Consider the following 18,660-nt stretch of genomic DNA (forward strand, 5'->3'; position numbering starts at 1 on the left):
AAGCCCCATCGCTGCTCCTAAAATCCAGTTTTCATGTTTGGAAAGATTTCAGCTGCCGATGCTGGGACTTCTCACACATGCTCTGAGGATGTGCAAGAAGGCCCAGCATTACCACCATCTGCAGGAAGGAAGCAGCCGAGATGGAGGGGAGCAAAGGCACTCTATTTGTTTGGCTGGCGGGGCCTCAGCATCCCCTCCAGCAAAGATATGGTTAGCAGGCATGTATGCACATGGGGGGGGGGGGGCAAGGGGAGAGGGACAGGGAAAATGGGAGAGAGAGGAGATAGGAATGCATTGCCTCCCCCAGACCACCCCGGGCTCCCTGCAAATTGGAGGCCTGGCTATGCCCCTGCTGCCAATTCACCTTTTTTACCTGCCCAAAATTACTAAAACAGAACCCAGCAAGACATGTATATAACAATTACTACGATATTTCTCCCTTCTCTGGGTACAGACACAGGAAAAGTAGCTATAATAAATGATTCAAGCCTGTACTGCTGGAATTAATACTAAACTGGAAAGCCGATACGGGCGAAGTAATGTCTCTAAGCTGATGCACGCAAGAGGTTGCTGTATGGTTCCAGTCTACAGTTCCTTGTCATCTCATTAATCATATGATGTGATTCTCAAGTCACCTGACTCAGTGTTGACTTGGCCTTTTCATGAAAATGGTACAATTTGATTTATATTTACAAATGATGAAAAAAGAAGCCAGGCGTGTCTGAAATTTAATGTGTAAACTTGTCTTTCTCACTAGTAGGAACTTTCAAAGTTGATATATGTAGGCCAAATCTATGAGCATGAGATGAGCCTGATTCTCCTCTGGACTCCTACTCCCCTGTAAACCAGTTATTTATCTGGGTCCTGACCAGCCCATGGAGGCTTCTGAAATCCTTAATACTGAGAGCTTAAAATCATTCATTCTCCTTCCCCAGCAAAGTGTCAAGTTCTCTGATGTTGAATGCTGTGTTCCTGCATGGGTGTGAAAATGTTGAACAGGAAAGGGTTTCACATAGCAGTGTATATTGGGAGTGATGGCTGATCCCTCTTGATGAACTGTGCAATCACTTTCCATTAAAGTCTTGATTTTAATTTTGTGCTTGCATTTATGGGCCAGTGCAAGGGCATTTGATGCCCTTAACAAACCTTTCTGTTTGAGTTTGTGCCCCTACCCACCCCACACGCACTCTTAACTTTCAGACCCTTAGCCCACCTCCCTCCTGAGATTTTGATGAACTCTGTAGTCATAATCAACCTAACACCACCCCTCCCAAACAATCCTGGAAATCATGACAGCACCTTATTCTTTCAAATATGTAACTCTTTGGCAAACGTGTGTATAAAGGCAGTTTCCAAAAGCCATTGACCTGAGGAAAAGGCTAATTTGAAAACTGCCACCTTTCCTGTGGATAAAAGTGTCTGCTGATAGTTCACTGACTGTCAGGACCTGTTTTGCTTTGACTTCAGCTGCCCTTTGCTGCCCCACAGAACCTGCCACCCTGGGTGACATCCTAGTCAGTCTAATATTTTAGCCAGCCCTGTTGGGTTTTCAAATTTTCAATGAGATAAGAACTATTCATAAATTGGCTTTAAAATAGATGCAAGGGAAGCATGTGGAAATAGAGCAGACCAGTGAAAGTGAGAAAATCCTGGGAGATCAGCTACCTTAATCAGAGTAAAGAAAGCCCTCCTCGATGTGGCGGGACCTGGAAAGCATGGTGTGTGAGTACATAGGTGGGGGATGTATCATGACAAATCACAGCTACTTGATCTAGGTATGCTACTTGACTTCTTCTGAACCACTTGCCTGTTTCCAGAATTTGCAGAGACACTTTAGAGAATGGTCCTTGACACTTTGTAGAGATGAGGGAGGTGCTGCCCTGGGAAGGGAGCAGCCCAATGTCCTAGTCTGAGTCAAAGTCAAAATAAGCTCTTTGGCTAGCTATAGAGTAGAAAGGAAAGGGGAGAGGATGATCCCTGAAGACCCCAATGGTGTGAAGCTGTATCTGTTTTAATAATAATGCCACCAACATGAGCCTTGCACGTGTGTGTGTTAATCAGTGTCTCACTTGAGCTCTCTGTGCACTCCTGGTCAGTCACTTATTTTTCCATCTCTCTTTCTCTTTAATTTTTCAAATGCAGAAAAGCTTTGATGAACCTATAGTCCTGCAGGAGATGGACACCAGTAATGGGGTTCTACTCCCCTTCTACGATCCAGATTCTAACATAGTCTATCTCTGTGGCAAGGTAAAGCTTGGCGACTCCTTGTAAGATCCCCACTCTCTTCCAGGAGGTTACCTATAGCCCAGAAAGAATCTCCTATAGAAACCTCCTCTATCACTTAATCATTCCCACAGTGCTACTAGGTAAATGCAGCACTGTACAGAAGCACATGAGAGATATTTCCTGCTCTGTGGAGCTGACATTCTAGGCAGGAAATACAGATGAGTAAGAGGCTTCAAGCAATGTTTTTACTCCATTCAACCTGGTTAAAACCAATAAACCTGTGCACAGGGAGAAACCAGGTTTAGGATTTAAAGGTGGAAGCATAAGGACAAACTCGTTTGTGGATCCCTTTAGAGAAACACTGTGTTATGGAAATAACTTTAGTGTGAAAAGCAGAATAGTTTCAGTGATGACCTACAGCTGTTTCAGCCTAAGCAGCGTTTCGTACATCACGCTAGTATGCTCTTCAGCATATCACTTGCTTTTATGTATTTGCTAGTGGCATGAAAATGTAAAATAGTTTTCAACAAGGTAATTGATTTTTGCAATAATGTGAGTGACAATGGGCTCAACATTCATCCAGCACCGGCACTAGATTATCCAGCGTGTAGTATGTACGTTCATCTAGGTACTGGTTCTGGATATATGTACTGGCCAGTGACTTAACCAGGATTATCCATTTAACTACATGGGTGATTTTTAGGGTCACCTCTGCCCTGCCCTTAAACTGGCCCACATTTATACAGGTAGTTTCAGCCCAGTACTCTCTGTACTGTTTAAAAAACTTACAGATAGCCATCAAATGTGTAATTTGCTTTGGATATTGGGCCAAATGCATTCTTTACTGGCAAGTAACCTTAAGTGTTATGGTAAATCCACATGAAATGTGCCGAGGTGCCTTGTGCTGCATGTCTCTGGCTGGTAGAATATAAATGTGTATCCACCGCAGAGGCAGGTGTCTGTGCGGGCTCCCCAATTCATGGAGCAAGAGGAACAGAGAGAGTAAAAGAGACAAATTGGTAGTGGACAAGGGGCTGATTAATCTGGTGTGGGGGGAAAGGGGTCTGAAAATGTTAGTTGAGTGAATTTCATAGATGTTGCCAATTTTAAAAAACAAACCAAAAGCAGATTGTGTGTTCACCGGCTGCCAATGAATGTATAACTTGCCTATCTGTGTATTAAAAAAAAAAAACAGTCTGTTTAAATTACTAAGGACCCTGTTAACTAAGGTGCGCTAGCGTTTTTAGCGCACAGTAAACGCTAGAGTCACCCATATGTTTCTATGGGTGACTTAGCATTTAGTGCGTGCTAATCATTACTGCTTGCTAAAAACGCTAACAATCCCTTAGCTCGGCTTAGTAAATAGGGTCCTAAATGACCTAGTACTATCCACATCAAAAAGGGTGGGACAAGGTGAAAAACTTTACTCATTTAAGGGTGATATTCAGCTGCTGCTGGGATAAGCTAAGTGGCCTAAAGTAAGCAGATAGTTGGGATAGAGATATGCTGCCTTTCTGTGGTTACAATTTACATTCAAGTACTTGTTTTGTACCTGGGGTAGTGAAGGGTTAAATGGCTTGCCTAGAGTCACTTTGAGCTGTGGTGGGAATTTAACCCAGTTTTGAGGATGCTGCGCTGACCACCAGGCTACTCCTCTTCCAGATAGCGCAGTCATTGTTCAGGCACTATCACCACTTATATGAACGGCGGCTCTGAAAATGCCACCACCAACCGCTGCACTTGCAGGATATTGGCCCCTTTGTTTTGAAGTGGGGCTTGAATATGTAAAGAAAAGGGGGCCTCATGCACCAACCCAGAAAGGCAGTTGTAGACATACAGAGCAGCAGGTGGAAAGTGTGACATTGGGATTTGGCAATGGACGACACAGGCTTATTTGATGAAGCGATGTGGTGAGCAGAGTATCCTTATGGTTAGTGCAGCGAGCTGAGAACCTGGGGAACCGGGTTTGATTCCCACTGTAGCTCCTTGTGAGTGTGGGCAAGTCACTTAATCCTCCATTGCCTCAGATACAAAATAAGTACCTGTAAATATTATGTAAACCACTTTGATTGTAACCACAGAAAAGCGGTATATCGAATCCCATCCCTTTTCCAACCTATGCATAAGGAAGGAGGGAATGAAGGAACTTGCACCAGCATGTAGTGCCTTGAGAAGATGAGTTATATGGGCATAGAGATATTAGTGAAAGATAATGTTTTGTTATATTGTTAGTCTTTTTTTAAAAACTCTATTGGCTATACATAATACTACCAAATTGCAATAAGTAGTCACTCAACTTTCGGAGAATAAACACCCTCCCATAAATCTCCTCCCCCACCCATACACTTCCCTTGCGCCATACAGTCCCATCCTAAATATGCTTCTAGTTCAAATCTGCTGCGAGCCAGTGGTGTCAGTGAGTTCCAAAAAGGTTCCCAATGAGCTTGAAAACCTTGCCCCTGAATCGTGTCCAAGGATGATAATGACCGGCTGCTCCAGCACAGCCAGATGCAGCATCACCGATCTCCACTGAGCCAAGGTTGGCGAATCTCTGTCCAGTCACTTCTGTAAGAATACATTTCTTTCCCAAAAGGATAGTTCGTTTTAGGCAGCCCAATAAGCCTCTGGGAGTAGGTTGAGTAGATGGTGCAGAGAAGTAGATCTAGGACTCAAAAACTCCCTTATAAAAAAGGCTAAACAGGTTAGGGCACTTCATCTTGGAGAAAAGATGATTGAGATCACGAGTGGAATGATTAAGCAGTGATCAGATATTTAACCTTTCAAACAACACTTATACAAGAAGACACGCCATGAAACTAATGACCTGCTGACTGCAAACACATTGTAAAAATATTCTTTCTTGCAGCATGTAATTAACTGTGGAATCTATTGCCAGAGGACATGGTCAAGATGGGTTTAAAGAGATTTGGATGAATTCCTAAATGAAAAGACGATTAAAAAAATTATTAGCTAGGTAATTATTAGCCTGGAAATGAGCTATGAGAAACAGATCTGCGGTGCTTTTCCTCGGCTGTTGACGCACCGGCCACTCCCCCCCCCCCCCACCCCCATGGCATATGCTTGATTTTTTTTAAATTAAGCATGTGTGAGGGAGGCTGGCCGGCCCTGCACATATGGGGGGGGAGGGGCGGCCTCTGTCTTACATGGTCAGTTTAACAAAAACCGAGCATGTGCGGGGGGAATGGGCAGTGCATCGGCAGCCCAGGAAAAGCGCCATTAACAGCCAGGCTTCCCCAGCTTTGCACAGAGTAGGGCTTCTGCTGGCTGGCCTTTGGGATCTCCACCAGCCAAAGCGGCAGACAGCGCCTCAATTTTGGGAGGACCCAAACCAAAATTGGGGGGGGGGGTCCAGGCCCCCCTATGCCTATTCCACTGGTGCCAAGGAGTAAATGATGATCAAAAATGTCAAACTAGGTTAGGTCTAAGACAATGCAGATCCTATGTACTCCTCATTTCCCCATAGACAAAATGAGAAAATATTTTGTATGTAGGCCCCTGGCTATGGCATAATATCGTGAACATAAGGGTCAGTATTCTAAATGAGTTTCATGATTAATGTTGATGTTATCTGCATAAATTGTTTGGTTTGAAGGTGACTGTGTTAACTCTTGGCTGTCAAACTCAACAAAATTATCTGGATAAAGATGGCGAGGGGGGGGGGTGTTAGCGTATGGTTTAAAGTTAACTGGTTATCTGTTTATTATTGTGAGTGGAGCCACGTGATTGCTTCATGTTCCATGATGGTTCTTTTTCAGGTCAAGTGCTAAAGCTTTTCTTCCTCCTTCATCCTCAGGGTGACAGTAGCATCCGATACTTTGAGATAACAGATGAGCCTCCATATGTGCATTACCTGAATACATACAGCAGTAAGGAGCCTCAGCGGGGAATGGGATTTATGCCAAAGCGAGGGCTGGATGTCAGCAAGTGTGAGATTGCAAGGTCTGCAAGTAATGCCTGCCCCTCCCCCTCCCCCAATTCTACTAAAGTCATCACAGCTTGGAGAGGAGTGGGATGCTGGGGGGGGGGGGAGGGTGGATGAAGTGCTAATGTGGAAACAACTGATGTAGTGAGATGGCATTTGAGGCGGGTGACCCCTTGACACATTGATTATTCCAACCTCTTTCTCAGAATAGGTACTTAGCGATAAGTATAAAGGGGACAATTTTTAGAACTCATTTGGTAGGTGAACTGGTGTTTACCTGTGTAAAAAGCATGTTTATATCTCCTCCTCCTCCTCTCCACTCAGAGTGGGTAAAAAGGGCTGGGATTAGATTGGGAGAGTGAAATTGTACACAGGGGTTTCATTTTGAAAATCCTGACGCTGTCTCAGTTTCAGAGCACGCATTATCCCCTGCCAGCCCAAATTTCCAAAGGATAACTGCAGGCAAAGGAGCCAGCTCTGTGGGTCTTGTGGATGCTTGAGCACCCCCAATGTTGAACAAATTCTATGACTATGTTCGGGTGCTGTGGTTGCTTGAGCACTCCCAATATTGAGCAAACTCCTTCACTAGGGCCATTTCCATTGGGTTTATCACCCCCAATCAGTTTGAAAAGTTGGATCCTATGACTGCTGGAAGTTTCCCTTTGAAAACCCATGTGTAGTTTAGAAATGTTACCCACCCCCCTCCAAATTACGATGTAATGCTGAGGAACCTTAGAGAGTAGGATGGGATGTAAGGCCAATAGAAGCCTGCGAAAATAGTAACATTCTTAAGTGGATTAGTGGGGTGGGGATATACAGATTTTTCTCTACTCCCTCCAACTGGAGGGGAGTGTGGAATTGCTCTCCTTACTTTGAATTTGTCACTTTCCCATTTCCTCCTCTCTCCCTAACAAACACAGTTTATCTGAGCAATGGACCCATATTAACAGTGATATCTCTAGACAATATTTACAGGGGGCAAACTAGAGTGACAATTTTACACATCAAATTGACTCCCACAATACAGTCCCATCACCTTTAAAACAGCTGTATAAACTACACAAGAAAAAGTCCCAAGGGTCTTCTATGCATAAATAAACCCCCAGCCAGTTACAACCACCCAGTAAAGCTAATATGACAATTATTTGATGGCATCATTCAACCAAGTCTTCTATACAGAAAATTAAATCTGGAGTCTATGCAGGACAGGACAGGGTTCCATTTTATGTTTCTTCACTCTCCTGTTTGCTTCATTTCCTCTCATATATCTCTCTGGCTTTGATCTATAGTATCTCTTGTTCTCTTCTCTCGCCTACTCCACAGTCTTTCCATTCCCCATCCATCCATTCATTCTTCCTTCTGTCACCTGTTACTTAGTTTTCATTCCCCACCCTTTCTCAGCCCTCATCTGTTTTCTTCCATCATTCTCTTACCAACTCAAGCTGTCTCTATCACATGTACTCTGCCCTGTCTCTAGTCCAATATCTTTCATGCTTCCATCCCAAATACCCTTTACCTGTCCTTATCTCCCCCTCACCATTCTACCCACCCCATCTCAGATACAGCCTCTCTCCCCTTTCCCCTTACCACCATCCAATGAACAATCTCCCTCGCCCTGTTCTTCACATCCAAACTAGTCTTCCTTCCTGCAACCCATGTCAATTGCTCTCTTTGTCCCCTCCCACCACCAACTCATGTAGGTTTCACTCTTGCTATTGCATCCCATCCCATCCAGGTCTCACTCTTGCTCTCCTTCCCCTCCCCTTTCCATGTAGGTCGCCTCTCCATTTCCCTCCACATAGGGTCTCTCTTTTGCTGTCCCCCCCCCCCCTCCAGCCTATGTAGGTTTCCCTCCCTCTCTGCCCAATGTACGGTCTTATTCTTGCTTCCTCTGCACCCCATCCTACCCCATGCAGGTTCTTCTCTTCCTGCTAGCCCCCAATCCCCAGTACTTCAGTTGTTAATTATTCTGTCCCTATCCCCCAGCAGCTTTATGTACTAATTGGAAGATGAAAGCTGGAATCTAAGAGGATTATTCTCTCAGAAATAGGGGGAAAGCCCAAAAAAACTGAATTTGGGAACATCAGGAAACTGCAGTTCACAATATTTAGTAATATCAATGTAGAAAACATATAAAATCTAAAAACAAAAATGCAGTTCATATTAAAAAGAAAAAGAAACTATATTATAGGCCTACCTGACCAGACAATAAACAGCCTGTTCAAAGTCGAAAGGCCTGAACAAAACAAGCTTTAAGACTGGTTTAAAACCTAGCTAGAGAAGGCTCCAAACCTCCGTGCCACAGAATAGCGGTCCATAACAATGGCGCCAATGTGCAAAAAGCTGTCTGCCAAGTTCTTTCCCAACATGCACCATTTAAAGCAGACATTACAAGATTATCATCAGGGAATGCAGCACTCGTGTAGGAGTATAAGGAAGCAAAGCCCCAAGAGGGTATGGACGTCCCAGTTGTAGAACAGTATAAACCCAGGCTAGAATTTTAAACTTGAATTAAAAGTCACTGGTATTGTGATCTTCTACAAACAGTGGTGTAACATGATCAAATCTTTATTGCCATATTGTGAACATCCTGCACTTACCTTGGGGATGAAAACCAAAGCTCATTGCATAAACCATGGTAGTTATAAATAAAGCTGATGCTAACACATGAATCAGTTTTACCAAGAATGCTTTATCCAAAAATGGCCTAATAGATCTGATCCATTTCCAAGTTTACCTCATTGATTGTATTTATATTTGGTCATTTTACTATTGTTACGCTGTTAACAAAATTGTGAGTTTGATGTCAAGCTGTACCTGCTGAACATCACCTTGAGTGAATCTCTTCATAAAGATGGTAAATAAATAAATAAATAATCAATCCATCGCAATGCAAGGAGTCATAAACACTGAATTAACCTTGAAAATCCATATTAAGATCTGCATTAACAATAACTACCAGTATTTGCAAAGTTAGATGAAGTTGTTGGGTATCCTACAATCAAAGTATTGTTTCTACCAGTAGCTCGTATGGCATATGACTTTTCTGAGTTAAATTACAGGCGATGGGAGGGAGGTTGACCATTGCACTGCATCTGAAAGACAGCTATTAAGTACCCACACATCAAGGACCCCAGGATGAACAGGAAACCTCATTGAATGTCATCTGTAAAGATTAAGAAGTTCTGACTCTTTGTGGATATCACTCAATGGTAGCTATATCACTGATATAATCCCTTGGCAACTGTCAGCAGTCCTCCTTCAAACTCTTCCTCTGTGAACACTGCCCAAAGTACTTGGCATGCGTTTCTGCTGTTTCACATTTCTCCCCAAATATTGCTCCTTGATTCCTCTCAGTCTTACAAATCCACCTCCAGGTCTTCCTCATTTCTCTGTCGAGTTGTATGAATGTTTGTAAGGCTCTGCAGGGATCCCCATCCTCAGTTCAGTGGTTCCATTCCTTCAGTACCCATGCAGCACATGGCATTCCTTAAGAACATCTGAGCTGTCATTTCCCTGGGAATAGATCTGGTATATTGTGTTATTTTAAAGAGAAGTTATCCTTTCAGGTGATTTATTCTCTTCTCATGAGATAAAATCCACCCATAAGATGAAAGATTTGTCATGTACTTACTATCTGTAAAGAAAACATGAGATAAAATTCACCCATAAAATGAAGGATTTGTCGTGTTCTTACTGTCTCTATAAAGAAAACTCCTCTGGGTGGTTAAAGAGAGCAGAGTTGCAGGCTTCCTTGCAGTTTGCCCATCTTGCTGTCCTGTCTCTGTAGGTACAGTATATATTCAGTGTTCAGGTGATGTCTCACTTGCACAGTACCCAAAAGGACCCTCTCATCCCCACCTCCCCCATGCTCTGCCTTTCTTAGCTCATTTGTGAAGCTGGCATATGAGTATTTCTCCTCTGTTATACAGGTTTACCCAGGGCTTTTTTTGAGGGGGTACTTGGGGATACTGAGTACCGGCACCTTTTCCATTGTCTGCTAAAATTGACCCCTGGTCCCCAAGTTTTAATGAAAAACCTCAGGCTCTACACACCAATTCTGCCTTGTCATATATTCTGTGACTGGTTTCAGGGGGGCCTGGGTATTGTGGGGTGGGTCCCTCAGTGATCACCCCAACCCTGAAGGGTGGCCTGGCATTTGAGTACCGGCACCTTTTTCGTTAGATAAAATGCACTGGGTTTACATGGGAAGTGCAATAATTCATTTTGGCTTCAATTGCTTTCTGGGTTTCCCACAGATTTTACAAATTACATGAAAGGAAATGTGAACCCATTGTGATGACAGTACCACGAAAGGTAATAGTATTCTTTTTGTTATGTTAAGAATTTTATTTTGTTTCCTCCTTCAACATACATGTTGCATACAAGGGAGGTTTCCTGCATATTCATTGTGGATATCTTGAAAACCTGACTGTCTGGGTGTGTCGAAAGGACTGGGTTGAGAACCCCTAGTCTATGGGGAGGGCAGGCGCGTATATCGCTTAGACTGAGGGAGTTCTGCAGATTCTAGATCCTGCAGATTCTAGCACTGTTCTAGATCCTTGGACACCCTGCAGGTTTGGAGGATTTGGGGTTTCTGCAGCACTGTAATGTCCCAATCTCTGCCTGGTTTCTGTAGTCAGATCTCTTCCAAGATGACCTCTACCCAGATACGGCAGGCCCAGAGCCAGCACTGGAGGCAGAGGAGTGGGCATCAGGAAAGGACGCTGGTCCTCTGCTTATCTCCCTGAGAGATGGTTACGTTCCTCTGAAGAACAGGGAACTCAAGGTCACTAAGAAAAACATACTGGACAAGAGACCTCCACAAGGCCCTCGACGGAGCTACTCCACCTGCGACACAAGCTTATCGGTGAGTTGAGTCTGCAGCGTTGAGTACGGTGAGAGCTCACTCAGAGGCTTTCCCCTTAGGCTATTTTTTCTTGAAATGAATAAAAAGCAAAGTCTGGGCCCTGGTGCTGTCCTGTTTAATACATCTGAGCATGGCTTCACTCGGGATGATATTATGTTTCCAAACTAAGAGGATGCAAAGAATAGCTTTAAAATCCACATTTCTAAAATCATGGAACTACTGCCAGGTGTGAACACATGAAAACTATTTAAAAAAAAAAAAAAAAAAAACTGTAGATGATTAGTGTTGATATGGACTGGGTCTCTTCTTATTTATTTATTATTTGCCTCAGTTATACCCATAATTTGACTTGTAGACTAGTCCTCCATAGGAAAAAAATACAAACCGTATGCATATACTGGAAGATGGGGTTAAGGGAAGGCAAAGGGGTAGCATAAAAATCATCAGGTTGATATTCACAGCAATTTAACCAGCCAGAAATGGCTTCTGGTTGGTTAAATTGCTTGTTTGGTTCTAACCAATTATCTCCAGCTTCACTTAACCGGTTAGTGCTGTTGAAAATGTCTGGTTAGCACCTAACACACAACTGGATATTTTGGGGGCAGTCTAGGGGTGGAGTCAGTACTTAGCTGGTTAAACGCTGAATGTTGCACTTAACCAGCTATGTGTTAGCCAGCTCCGCAAACCCGAAAATTCAGTGCTGAAGCTCGGACATGGCCCGACACATAATGCCAGTGACGGTCAACAAAATGCTCAGCACCACTGGCTGAAACACCTTCTGATGCTGACAGGCTATTTGAATATTGGGCCCATGGCATTTTTCTGAATTGCATAAATGAACCTTGACTTGAACTCTCACCGCTGTCTGGCCAGTAATGCCCCCCCCCCCCCCCATCCCCTTGTTTCTACCTCTTTCCTAAGGTTACCATATGTCTGGTTTTACCCGGCCATGTCCTCTTTTTGACAACACTGTGGGATGTCCGGGCAGGTTTTTCCAGCCTGCCCATTTGTCCGGGTTTGTGGACAAATGGGTGGGCTGGAAACTCCCACCCAGACATCCCCCAGTGTCCTCAAAAAGAGGACAAGTAAGTCTCCCACTTGCTACTGGCACCGCTTCAAAATGGCTGCCAAGACTTCAAGCGGCAGCCTCGTGAGACTTCCAGAAGTCTTGCAAGGTCACCACTTAAAGTGTCGGCAGCCATTTTGAAGCGGAGCCGGCAGCAAGCGGGCAACGGCATCGCTGGGCAAGAAAGTGTGGTCCTTTCCTGCCCCAAAGAGGCCACTAGACCACCAGGGCACGATAAGGTAGGGGAGGGGGAATATGGGTAGAGGGTAGGGGGTGAGGGAGCTGTAAAAAAAAAAAGGTGGGTGGAGGGAGGCTGGGAAAAATTGAGGGGAGGGAAATATATAGAAGGGGATGGCTTTCTTTGGCGAGGTCGTCAAGGTGACTGTGTGGCGTGGGGGTGGGGGGTGTGACAGAGGGTGTGAGGGTGAGGAAGGAGCATGGTGGAGAGGGGCGTGGCTATTGGTATCCTCTTTTTTTTTTGTCAGGGCAAATATGGTAACCCTACTCTTTTTCCCTTTCTCTGTGGAGGGGGGAGGGGGTTCTCCACCTATCTTTCCCCATTATTCCCTCTTCTCCTAACCCTGTGATGTCCCCAGGCCTGTTCCTGCCTTTAAATGTCTCCCTTCTTCCTCCTCTGCCACAGCGCTCAATCCTGGAGGAGCTCTTGGAGGAGATAAAGTCCCTGCGAGAAACAGTCCAGGCACAAGAGAAGCGAATCTCAGACCTGGAGAACAAACTGTCCCAGTTTACCAATGGCACCAGTTAAAGCCGTTCTTCATCTGCCACTGCAGCACCAAAAAGAAGCAGAACACAGTCTAAGCAACCAAGTGGACTGACTCTGGCTCCAGAGTGAGAAAAACAGACACCCACTTTACATCAAAATGAAGACCTCAGGAAATCATTTGGACCTATGGACTGGGTTTGATGCTCTGGATTCTCCAGTCATCGGCTGCTGGCTTGTGCATAGGTTAGCATATGCAAGATGGTTCCTGGATTTTAGTTACGTTGCCTTGCTAAGCTCTGGTCCTGCTGGCTGTGGTTCCTGCTTTCCTAGTGTGTAAACCTGAAGAAAAGTAGCCTAATTTCCCGAATCTTCAGTGCATCTCTAAAATCAACCCCTCACAAGTTCCAAAATGCATCTCCATGACTTAGTGTAACTGGAGTATGTCATTGTCTCTCTGGGATTCATACATGAAAAGAAAGCGACTCTTCATTCCTGGACTGAACAAAATGTGCATTAGAATTTACACGGAGACTCATTGTCTAGCAGCCCCCCACCTCTCCCCTACCTGCAGGTGGGAGGAGGGGGCGCTGTGGCTGCTGGAAGGCCTGGCAGGGCCCTGGGCAGACTGGATGCCTAGAGAAGGTCCATAAAGTGAAGGGAAGAAGATTCTCTCTGTGCCAGCCTTATATATTTATTCCAGAACTCCTTGAGAAATTAGGTTTATTTTACGATAACAAAGACAAGAGAACCCTAAAATAGAATAGAATTGGAACTACATTTTTCATTCGTCATCTCAAGTATCTTCCAGGTCAGCTAGCTGTGAGATTCTGGGGTCTCTCATTTCCCCTAATCCCCAGAGGTCTTGCTTCTCACCCAGTCGCCTTGGGTTTCTCCCCTCATGATCACTGGAATTTCACACTTCCCTCATTCCCCAGAATCTTCTCCAGCCATTATTTATGCACTGCATTCCCTTCCCCTCCAGTTTGGTGCCTCTCTTTAGGCTCAACCTGATTTGGAAATGCTCATCCCCACGGCAAAGCATTCTGGAACTTGTAGTCTCCTTTAATTATCAAGAAAATGAGACTACATGTCTACCGGCAGGGGGCTAGGAGTTAGTGATATTAACCTTTCCCATAGCTCTGTGCACCTTTGCATTTGGCTTACATCTTTCTTGGTAGTTCACGTGAGTTACATTCAAGTATACCAGGTGTTTTCCTGTCCTGGGAGGGCTCATAATCTTGTACCTGAGGCAACAGGGTTAAGTGACTTGCCCAGGATCACAGGGAGAGTCACTGGGGTTTGCACCTGGCTTTCCTGGTTCTCAGTCTGCTGCTCTAACCATTAACCAACTCCTCCAAGCCTCTCTATGGTAAATACAACTTCTAATATTTTTAAAAATTATGCTCTCGCTAAGCTTTAGGCTTAGAAAATTCTTGATTCCTTCCCTCTTATAGTTTTCACTCTGTTTAGTGAATAATATACATATTTACAATAGAGTGAAAACAGAATACACTGCCCAGGGTATAATTTCTGTGGTATCTGTGGGTTAACTAAAATAATTATTTATCCTATCTGTGTGCTGACATGTACAACATAAACACATTCTATGCTTTGTAATCTATTGTCACAATGCAGTAAATGAATGTGTGCAAAGGGATATTTAACCATTAACCTCAGCAGATCTGAAGCGGAATTCCAGGTTCAGCTATGCATATGCAGAATCTCATGCACTACACAGAAACTCACAAATAGGGGGTTCCTCGCCCCAGTGGCGTCGCAAGGGCAGCTGACACCCGGGGCGGGTCGCCGCTGTGCACCCCCCCCCCCGGGTGCAGCGCGGTGCACCCTCCGGAGCGCAACCCCCCCCCCCCCCCGAGAACATACCTGGAAGGCGGTGAGGGGTGGGCGGGAGAGCCAATCCGCCGAGTGCACGCCAGTGGGGGGTGTCGGCGCTTCGCTGGTTCCCTGCTGTCTCTGCCCCCCCGGGGCAGAGAGAGCAAGGAACCAGCGAGGCACCGACACCCCCCAGCGGTGTGCACCCGGGGTGGACCGCCCCACCGCCCCCTTCCTTCCTACGCCACTGCCTCGCCCAATACTCAAAAAAATCCCAATGAATTATATATATATTTTTTTCTTTTATTTGTGTTCTTGAGCTGTAATTAATTTTTCAACACAAGGTACCTCAACAGTTGTGGTCGCTTCTTTTGCTACTTCCTGACCGTAAGAAGATGGAGAATTACAAAGAACTTGTTGCCTGTATTTTTGTAGCAAAGGAAACAGTGGCTTAGTGACATAATAGTGAGATGGCAACAGTAAACATGTTTTGGGACATTCATGTACAATTATAGGTATTACACATGTGCTTCAAATCCCAGGATGCCCAATCAGAGGGTCATGTTTCTTGTTTTTATTTTGACTGAAAACAGGCATGTGGTTGTAGGAGCAAAAAGCACATCCATGCCAGCTTTTGGAATAACTCCTTAAAATAAGACACAATCAATACATGGTGTTGGAGGAAGGTTATTGCTAAATTAAAGACACTTTCCCACACGAGTCCAAAAAAATTCAGATGTCAGCAATCCAAAGTGACTCCACAAATACTCAAGAAAGCAAGACCCACTGGCTTTAGCAAAGCAGACAGGGATGCACTTTCACACCTTATAATCACGTTTATTTTTAAGAATTTCCGAAAACACCAATCAGTGGGACCCTCTGATTATATGGCCTTGAGTTTGAAGCAAATAAGCATTGTTATATGTGACCCTGTGGTGTACCTAGCTTGCTTGCCACCCAGGGTAGGTTGCTGCTGCTCCCCCCTCCCCAAGGTGCACCACTCCCACCCTCTGAAGCACATCACCCCCACCACCCTTCCTTCTAGCAAGGGGGTGCACAAAGAGCATTTGTGCGGCTGTCGGCTACGCCGGTCCCCTGCCTCAGAACAGGAAGTAACGTCATGGGGGGACAAGGGACCGGCAGAGCCGACAGCCCCGCAACTGCACCCCCTTGCTGCCTGCACCTGGGCACACTGCCCCCATCGCTTCGCCCTTGGTATGATACTGATGTGACCAGGGCCGCCGAGAGCCGGAGCCAGGCCCGGGACAAGGCCGCCCCCGGGCCCCTCCCCCACCCGAGGTCGCCGCCCACCCGAGATCGCCAGGCCTCCCTCCGCCGCCCACCCACCCGAGGTCGCCGGGCCCCCTCCACCCGCTATCGGGCCGGGCCCTCAGAACTAACCTTAAGCCTCCTTTCACAGCAGCAAGCAGCGGCAGGGCAGACCTCTCCTCCTTCCTTCCATGCCCCGCCCTCGTGGACGTTATGTCAGGCGAGGGCGGGACATGGAAGGAAGGAATGGCCTGACCTGCCGCTGCTTGCTGCGAAGTGAAAGGAGGCTTAAGGTTAGTTCTGGAAGTGACGGAGGGCGGGCCAGGCGGCGACAGAGGGCGGGCCAGGCGGCGGCGGTGCCGGGCCCCCCTGGAGGCATGGGCCCCGGGACTTTTGTCCCCCCTGTCTCCCTCTCTCGGCGGCCCTGGATGTGACCAGAGCCGGCCCTACCATTGAACAATTGTTTTTCACACATGGCCCTACTTTGCAGCCCTTCGCAGCTGGTCTTGCATCCCTCTCTGGGCCCAAGAGGCTGCCCTGTATATGGGAGTCCCAAAGCTGTTCACTCTTGTAATCTGAATATCCTGCTTTCTCTGCCCCTGTTTCCTTCTGGATATTTAAATATCCTATTGGACTGCATATATTGTCTTCAGTTTTAATTTAAGAAAAAGCACAGGCATCAATGCACCTGCAGCCCTTATGTTCTTGGATTGTTTGCTCCTTGGCTATAGAGTTGCATATGCCTGGTCCTACAGCTCTGTGCACAGAAGGGCTTGGTGAGGGAATTTCCCCCTTCCACAAACACACAAAATTAAATTAAAACAACATCTAGTTGTTTAGGTCCCAGTCTTTGGTTAACAATGTGAAACTGTGCACTCAAATCACAAGCAGATGGAAGCCTGACACTTAGCAAACTCCAGAGAATAGTTCTTTTCATCACCATTTGCTGGTCTGAAGTTCATTTGTGGGGGTAATAATAGCACCATTCATTGTAAACGTTGCCAGGAGTCTGTGCGGCAGGTGGAGTTCTGCTGAGGAGCCCTCAGCTAACCTTTTCTGGGCTATCTGCTTCAGGGATTGGGCTTGTTTTATCTGTGACAAGGTGAGCTGGAGGGTCTGATCCTCCTGTCCTAGGGGTAACGGTGGGGGGGGGGGGGTAAGTGGGGAAGGAGACTGTCTTACAAGGGGTGAGATGGGGTGCAGAGGCCTGGTCCTGCTGTGCTGAGGGAAGGGATGATTGGGGAGGTCTGACCTTGCTGCCCCTAAAATGAGCCTCTGTTCTGGAGGAACTAAAGGAAAGAAAATTAGTAGGTAAGGTCTAATTTCTCCTTAACAAACGGGCCTGACCTTAGGGCTTTCTCTGCCCTAAGGATGAAGAGGTGAGTGGGAAAACTTGGGTCTCCTAGCCTTGGAACAATGGGCTGAGAAGGAAAGGGGTATCTCAGAGGTACTGGGGTGAGTGGGAGGATCTGGCCTTGTATTTTCACCATTCTAAAGGTGATGTGCCACTACAGGCCTGGGATGGGAGGAGGGAAGTTAGCAGTTAATTGTGTTATTCCTTTTCCTCCCATTCATTTCTGTGCTAACAGTTGCCATGCTGTATGTTGCTAGCCTAGTGGCTCTACAGCATGGGAAAAGAGGTAGCTCCATCAGCCACTAGGGACATGTGCTTTCTCTCTGAGGAATGTGCTTAGACGGGAGGAGAGGGAGCTGACGGCTGCATCTTAGCCTAGATGTTAGACCAGGGCATCAACACAAGTGAAGCATAAGCTGCCAACTTTGTACTGATTGAAAGAAGGGCATCCATGAGCCTTCAAGAGCTCTGAGCTGTGGGCCTCTGCTGCACCAAGTGTGAGCTATTCAGTGATATCACTGGGCCTTATCAGACAAAGCTACACTTATTTACTGGTTACTCTGAAAGCCAGGCCATTCTAGGAGTCAGGGAGTCTGAAGCTGAGAGCCGCAGGGGTATAACCTAATTATCCTTCTGTCCAGTTGGAGGTTCTGCCAATGGGAACTGGGCAGATAGTGCCCAAAGGTTGTACCAGTGACCCCTTATGCACCCTCCCCACCCACACCACAATCTAAACCAGTGCCTGAGATGCTTTCCTTTTCAGGCTCCTTGCTTGGGCTCGGTGGCCCCTGTGCTCTATCCTGAGAGCGACATGGTTCAGTAGTGAGCTGGACAGGGTTCCTGCCAAGCTCGGGCTTCTACTTTTCAGTTAAGGAGAGCTGGAGGATTCGCTGCAGTTCATCCTCCTCCTGCCGCTTCCTCTGCTCTATCTCCTCTTGCTCCTTCGCTGAGAGTGCCATTGCTAGGCGCAACTGTTGATCGTAATTGGCGAAGACTCGCTGAGGAGGGCTGCGAGGCTGAGGCACTGCTGGAGCCATGCGCTGGGGTGTCCTGTGAGGAAAGACAAACCATGAGCTCTCTGTATGTGCACAGTGCTTCTCAACCAAGTCCTTGGTATGTACATCTATCTCATGCATATTCATTCTGGATATCCTAAAAACCTGACTGGCTTGGTATGTCCCGAGGACGGGGTTGAGAAACCCTGCCTTAGAGACTGCTGTCAATTCAGTGCTTCCATTAAAGTAGGGGTTCTCAATCCACTCCTGGGGGACACAGGATAGGTTGAGAACCCCTGCTTTGGTGAAGGAGTAGCCCAACAGTTAGTGCGGTGCCCTGAGAACCTGGGGAACTGGGTTTGATTCCCACCACCGCTCCT

General features: G+C 46.2%; 2 protein-coding genes across 6 annotated transcripts in view; one reads left to right on the forward strand and one right to left on the reverse strand.

The window, feature by feature from the left end:
• CORO6 (coronin 6) overlaps positions 1-14,675 on the forward strand; it is a 70,915-nt gene extending 56,240 nt beyond the window's left edge. For all 4 annotated transcript variants that reach the window (XM_030186046.1, XM_030186048.1, XM_030186047.1 and 1 more), the window contains 5 exons: positions 2,143-2,247; positions 6,041-6,186; positions 10,429-10,486; positions 10,809-11,039; positions 12,749-14,675. In XM_030186046.1, coding sequence (XP_030041906.1) covers positions 2,143-2,247; positions 6,041-6,186; positions 10,429-10,486; positions 10,809-11,039; positions 12,749-12,871 — 663 coding nt within the window. In that variant the 3' untranslated portion in view covers positions 12,872-14,675. The remainder of the gene's footprint in view (positions 1-2,142; positions 2,248-6,040; positions 6,187-10,428; positions 10,487-10,808; positions 11,040-12,748) is intronic.
• A 3,103-nt stretch (positions 14,676-17,778) lies between these two features.
• The window catches only part of ANKRD13B (ankyrin repeat domain 13B), a 131,370-nt gene continuing 130,488 nt past the window's right edge, over positions 17,779-18,660 (reverse strand). The window contains exon 15 of one of the 2 annotated variants that reach the window (XM_030186043.1): positions 17,779-18,335. In XM_030186043.1, coding sequence (XP_030041903.1) covers positions 18,143-18,335 — 193 coding nt within the window. In that variant the 3' untranslated portion in view covers positions 17,779-18,142. The remainder of the gene's footprint in view (positions 18,336-18,660) is intronic. The other variant, XM_030186045.1, reaches the window with a different exon arrangement.

This window comes from Microcaecilia unicolor, chromosome 13 (genome assembly GCF_901765095.1).
Source record: "Microcaecilia unicolor chromosome 13, aMicUni1.1, whole genome shotgun sequence".
Classification (NCBI taxonomy): Eukaryota; Metazoa; Chordata; class Amphibia; order Gymnophiona; family Siphonopidae; genus Microcaecilia; species Microcaecilia unicolor.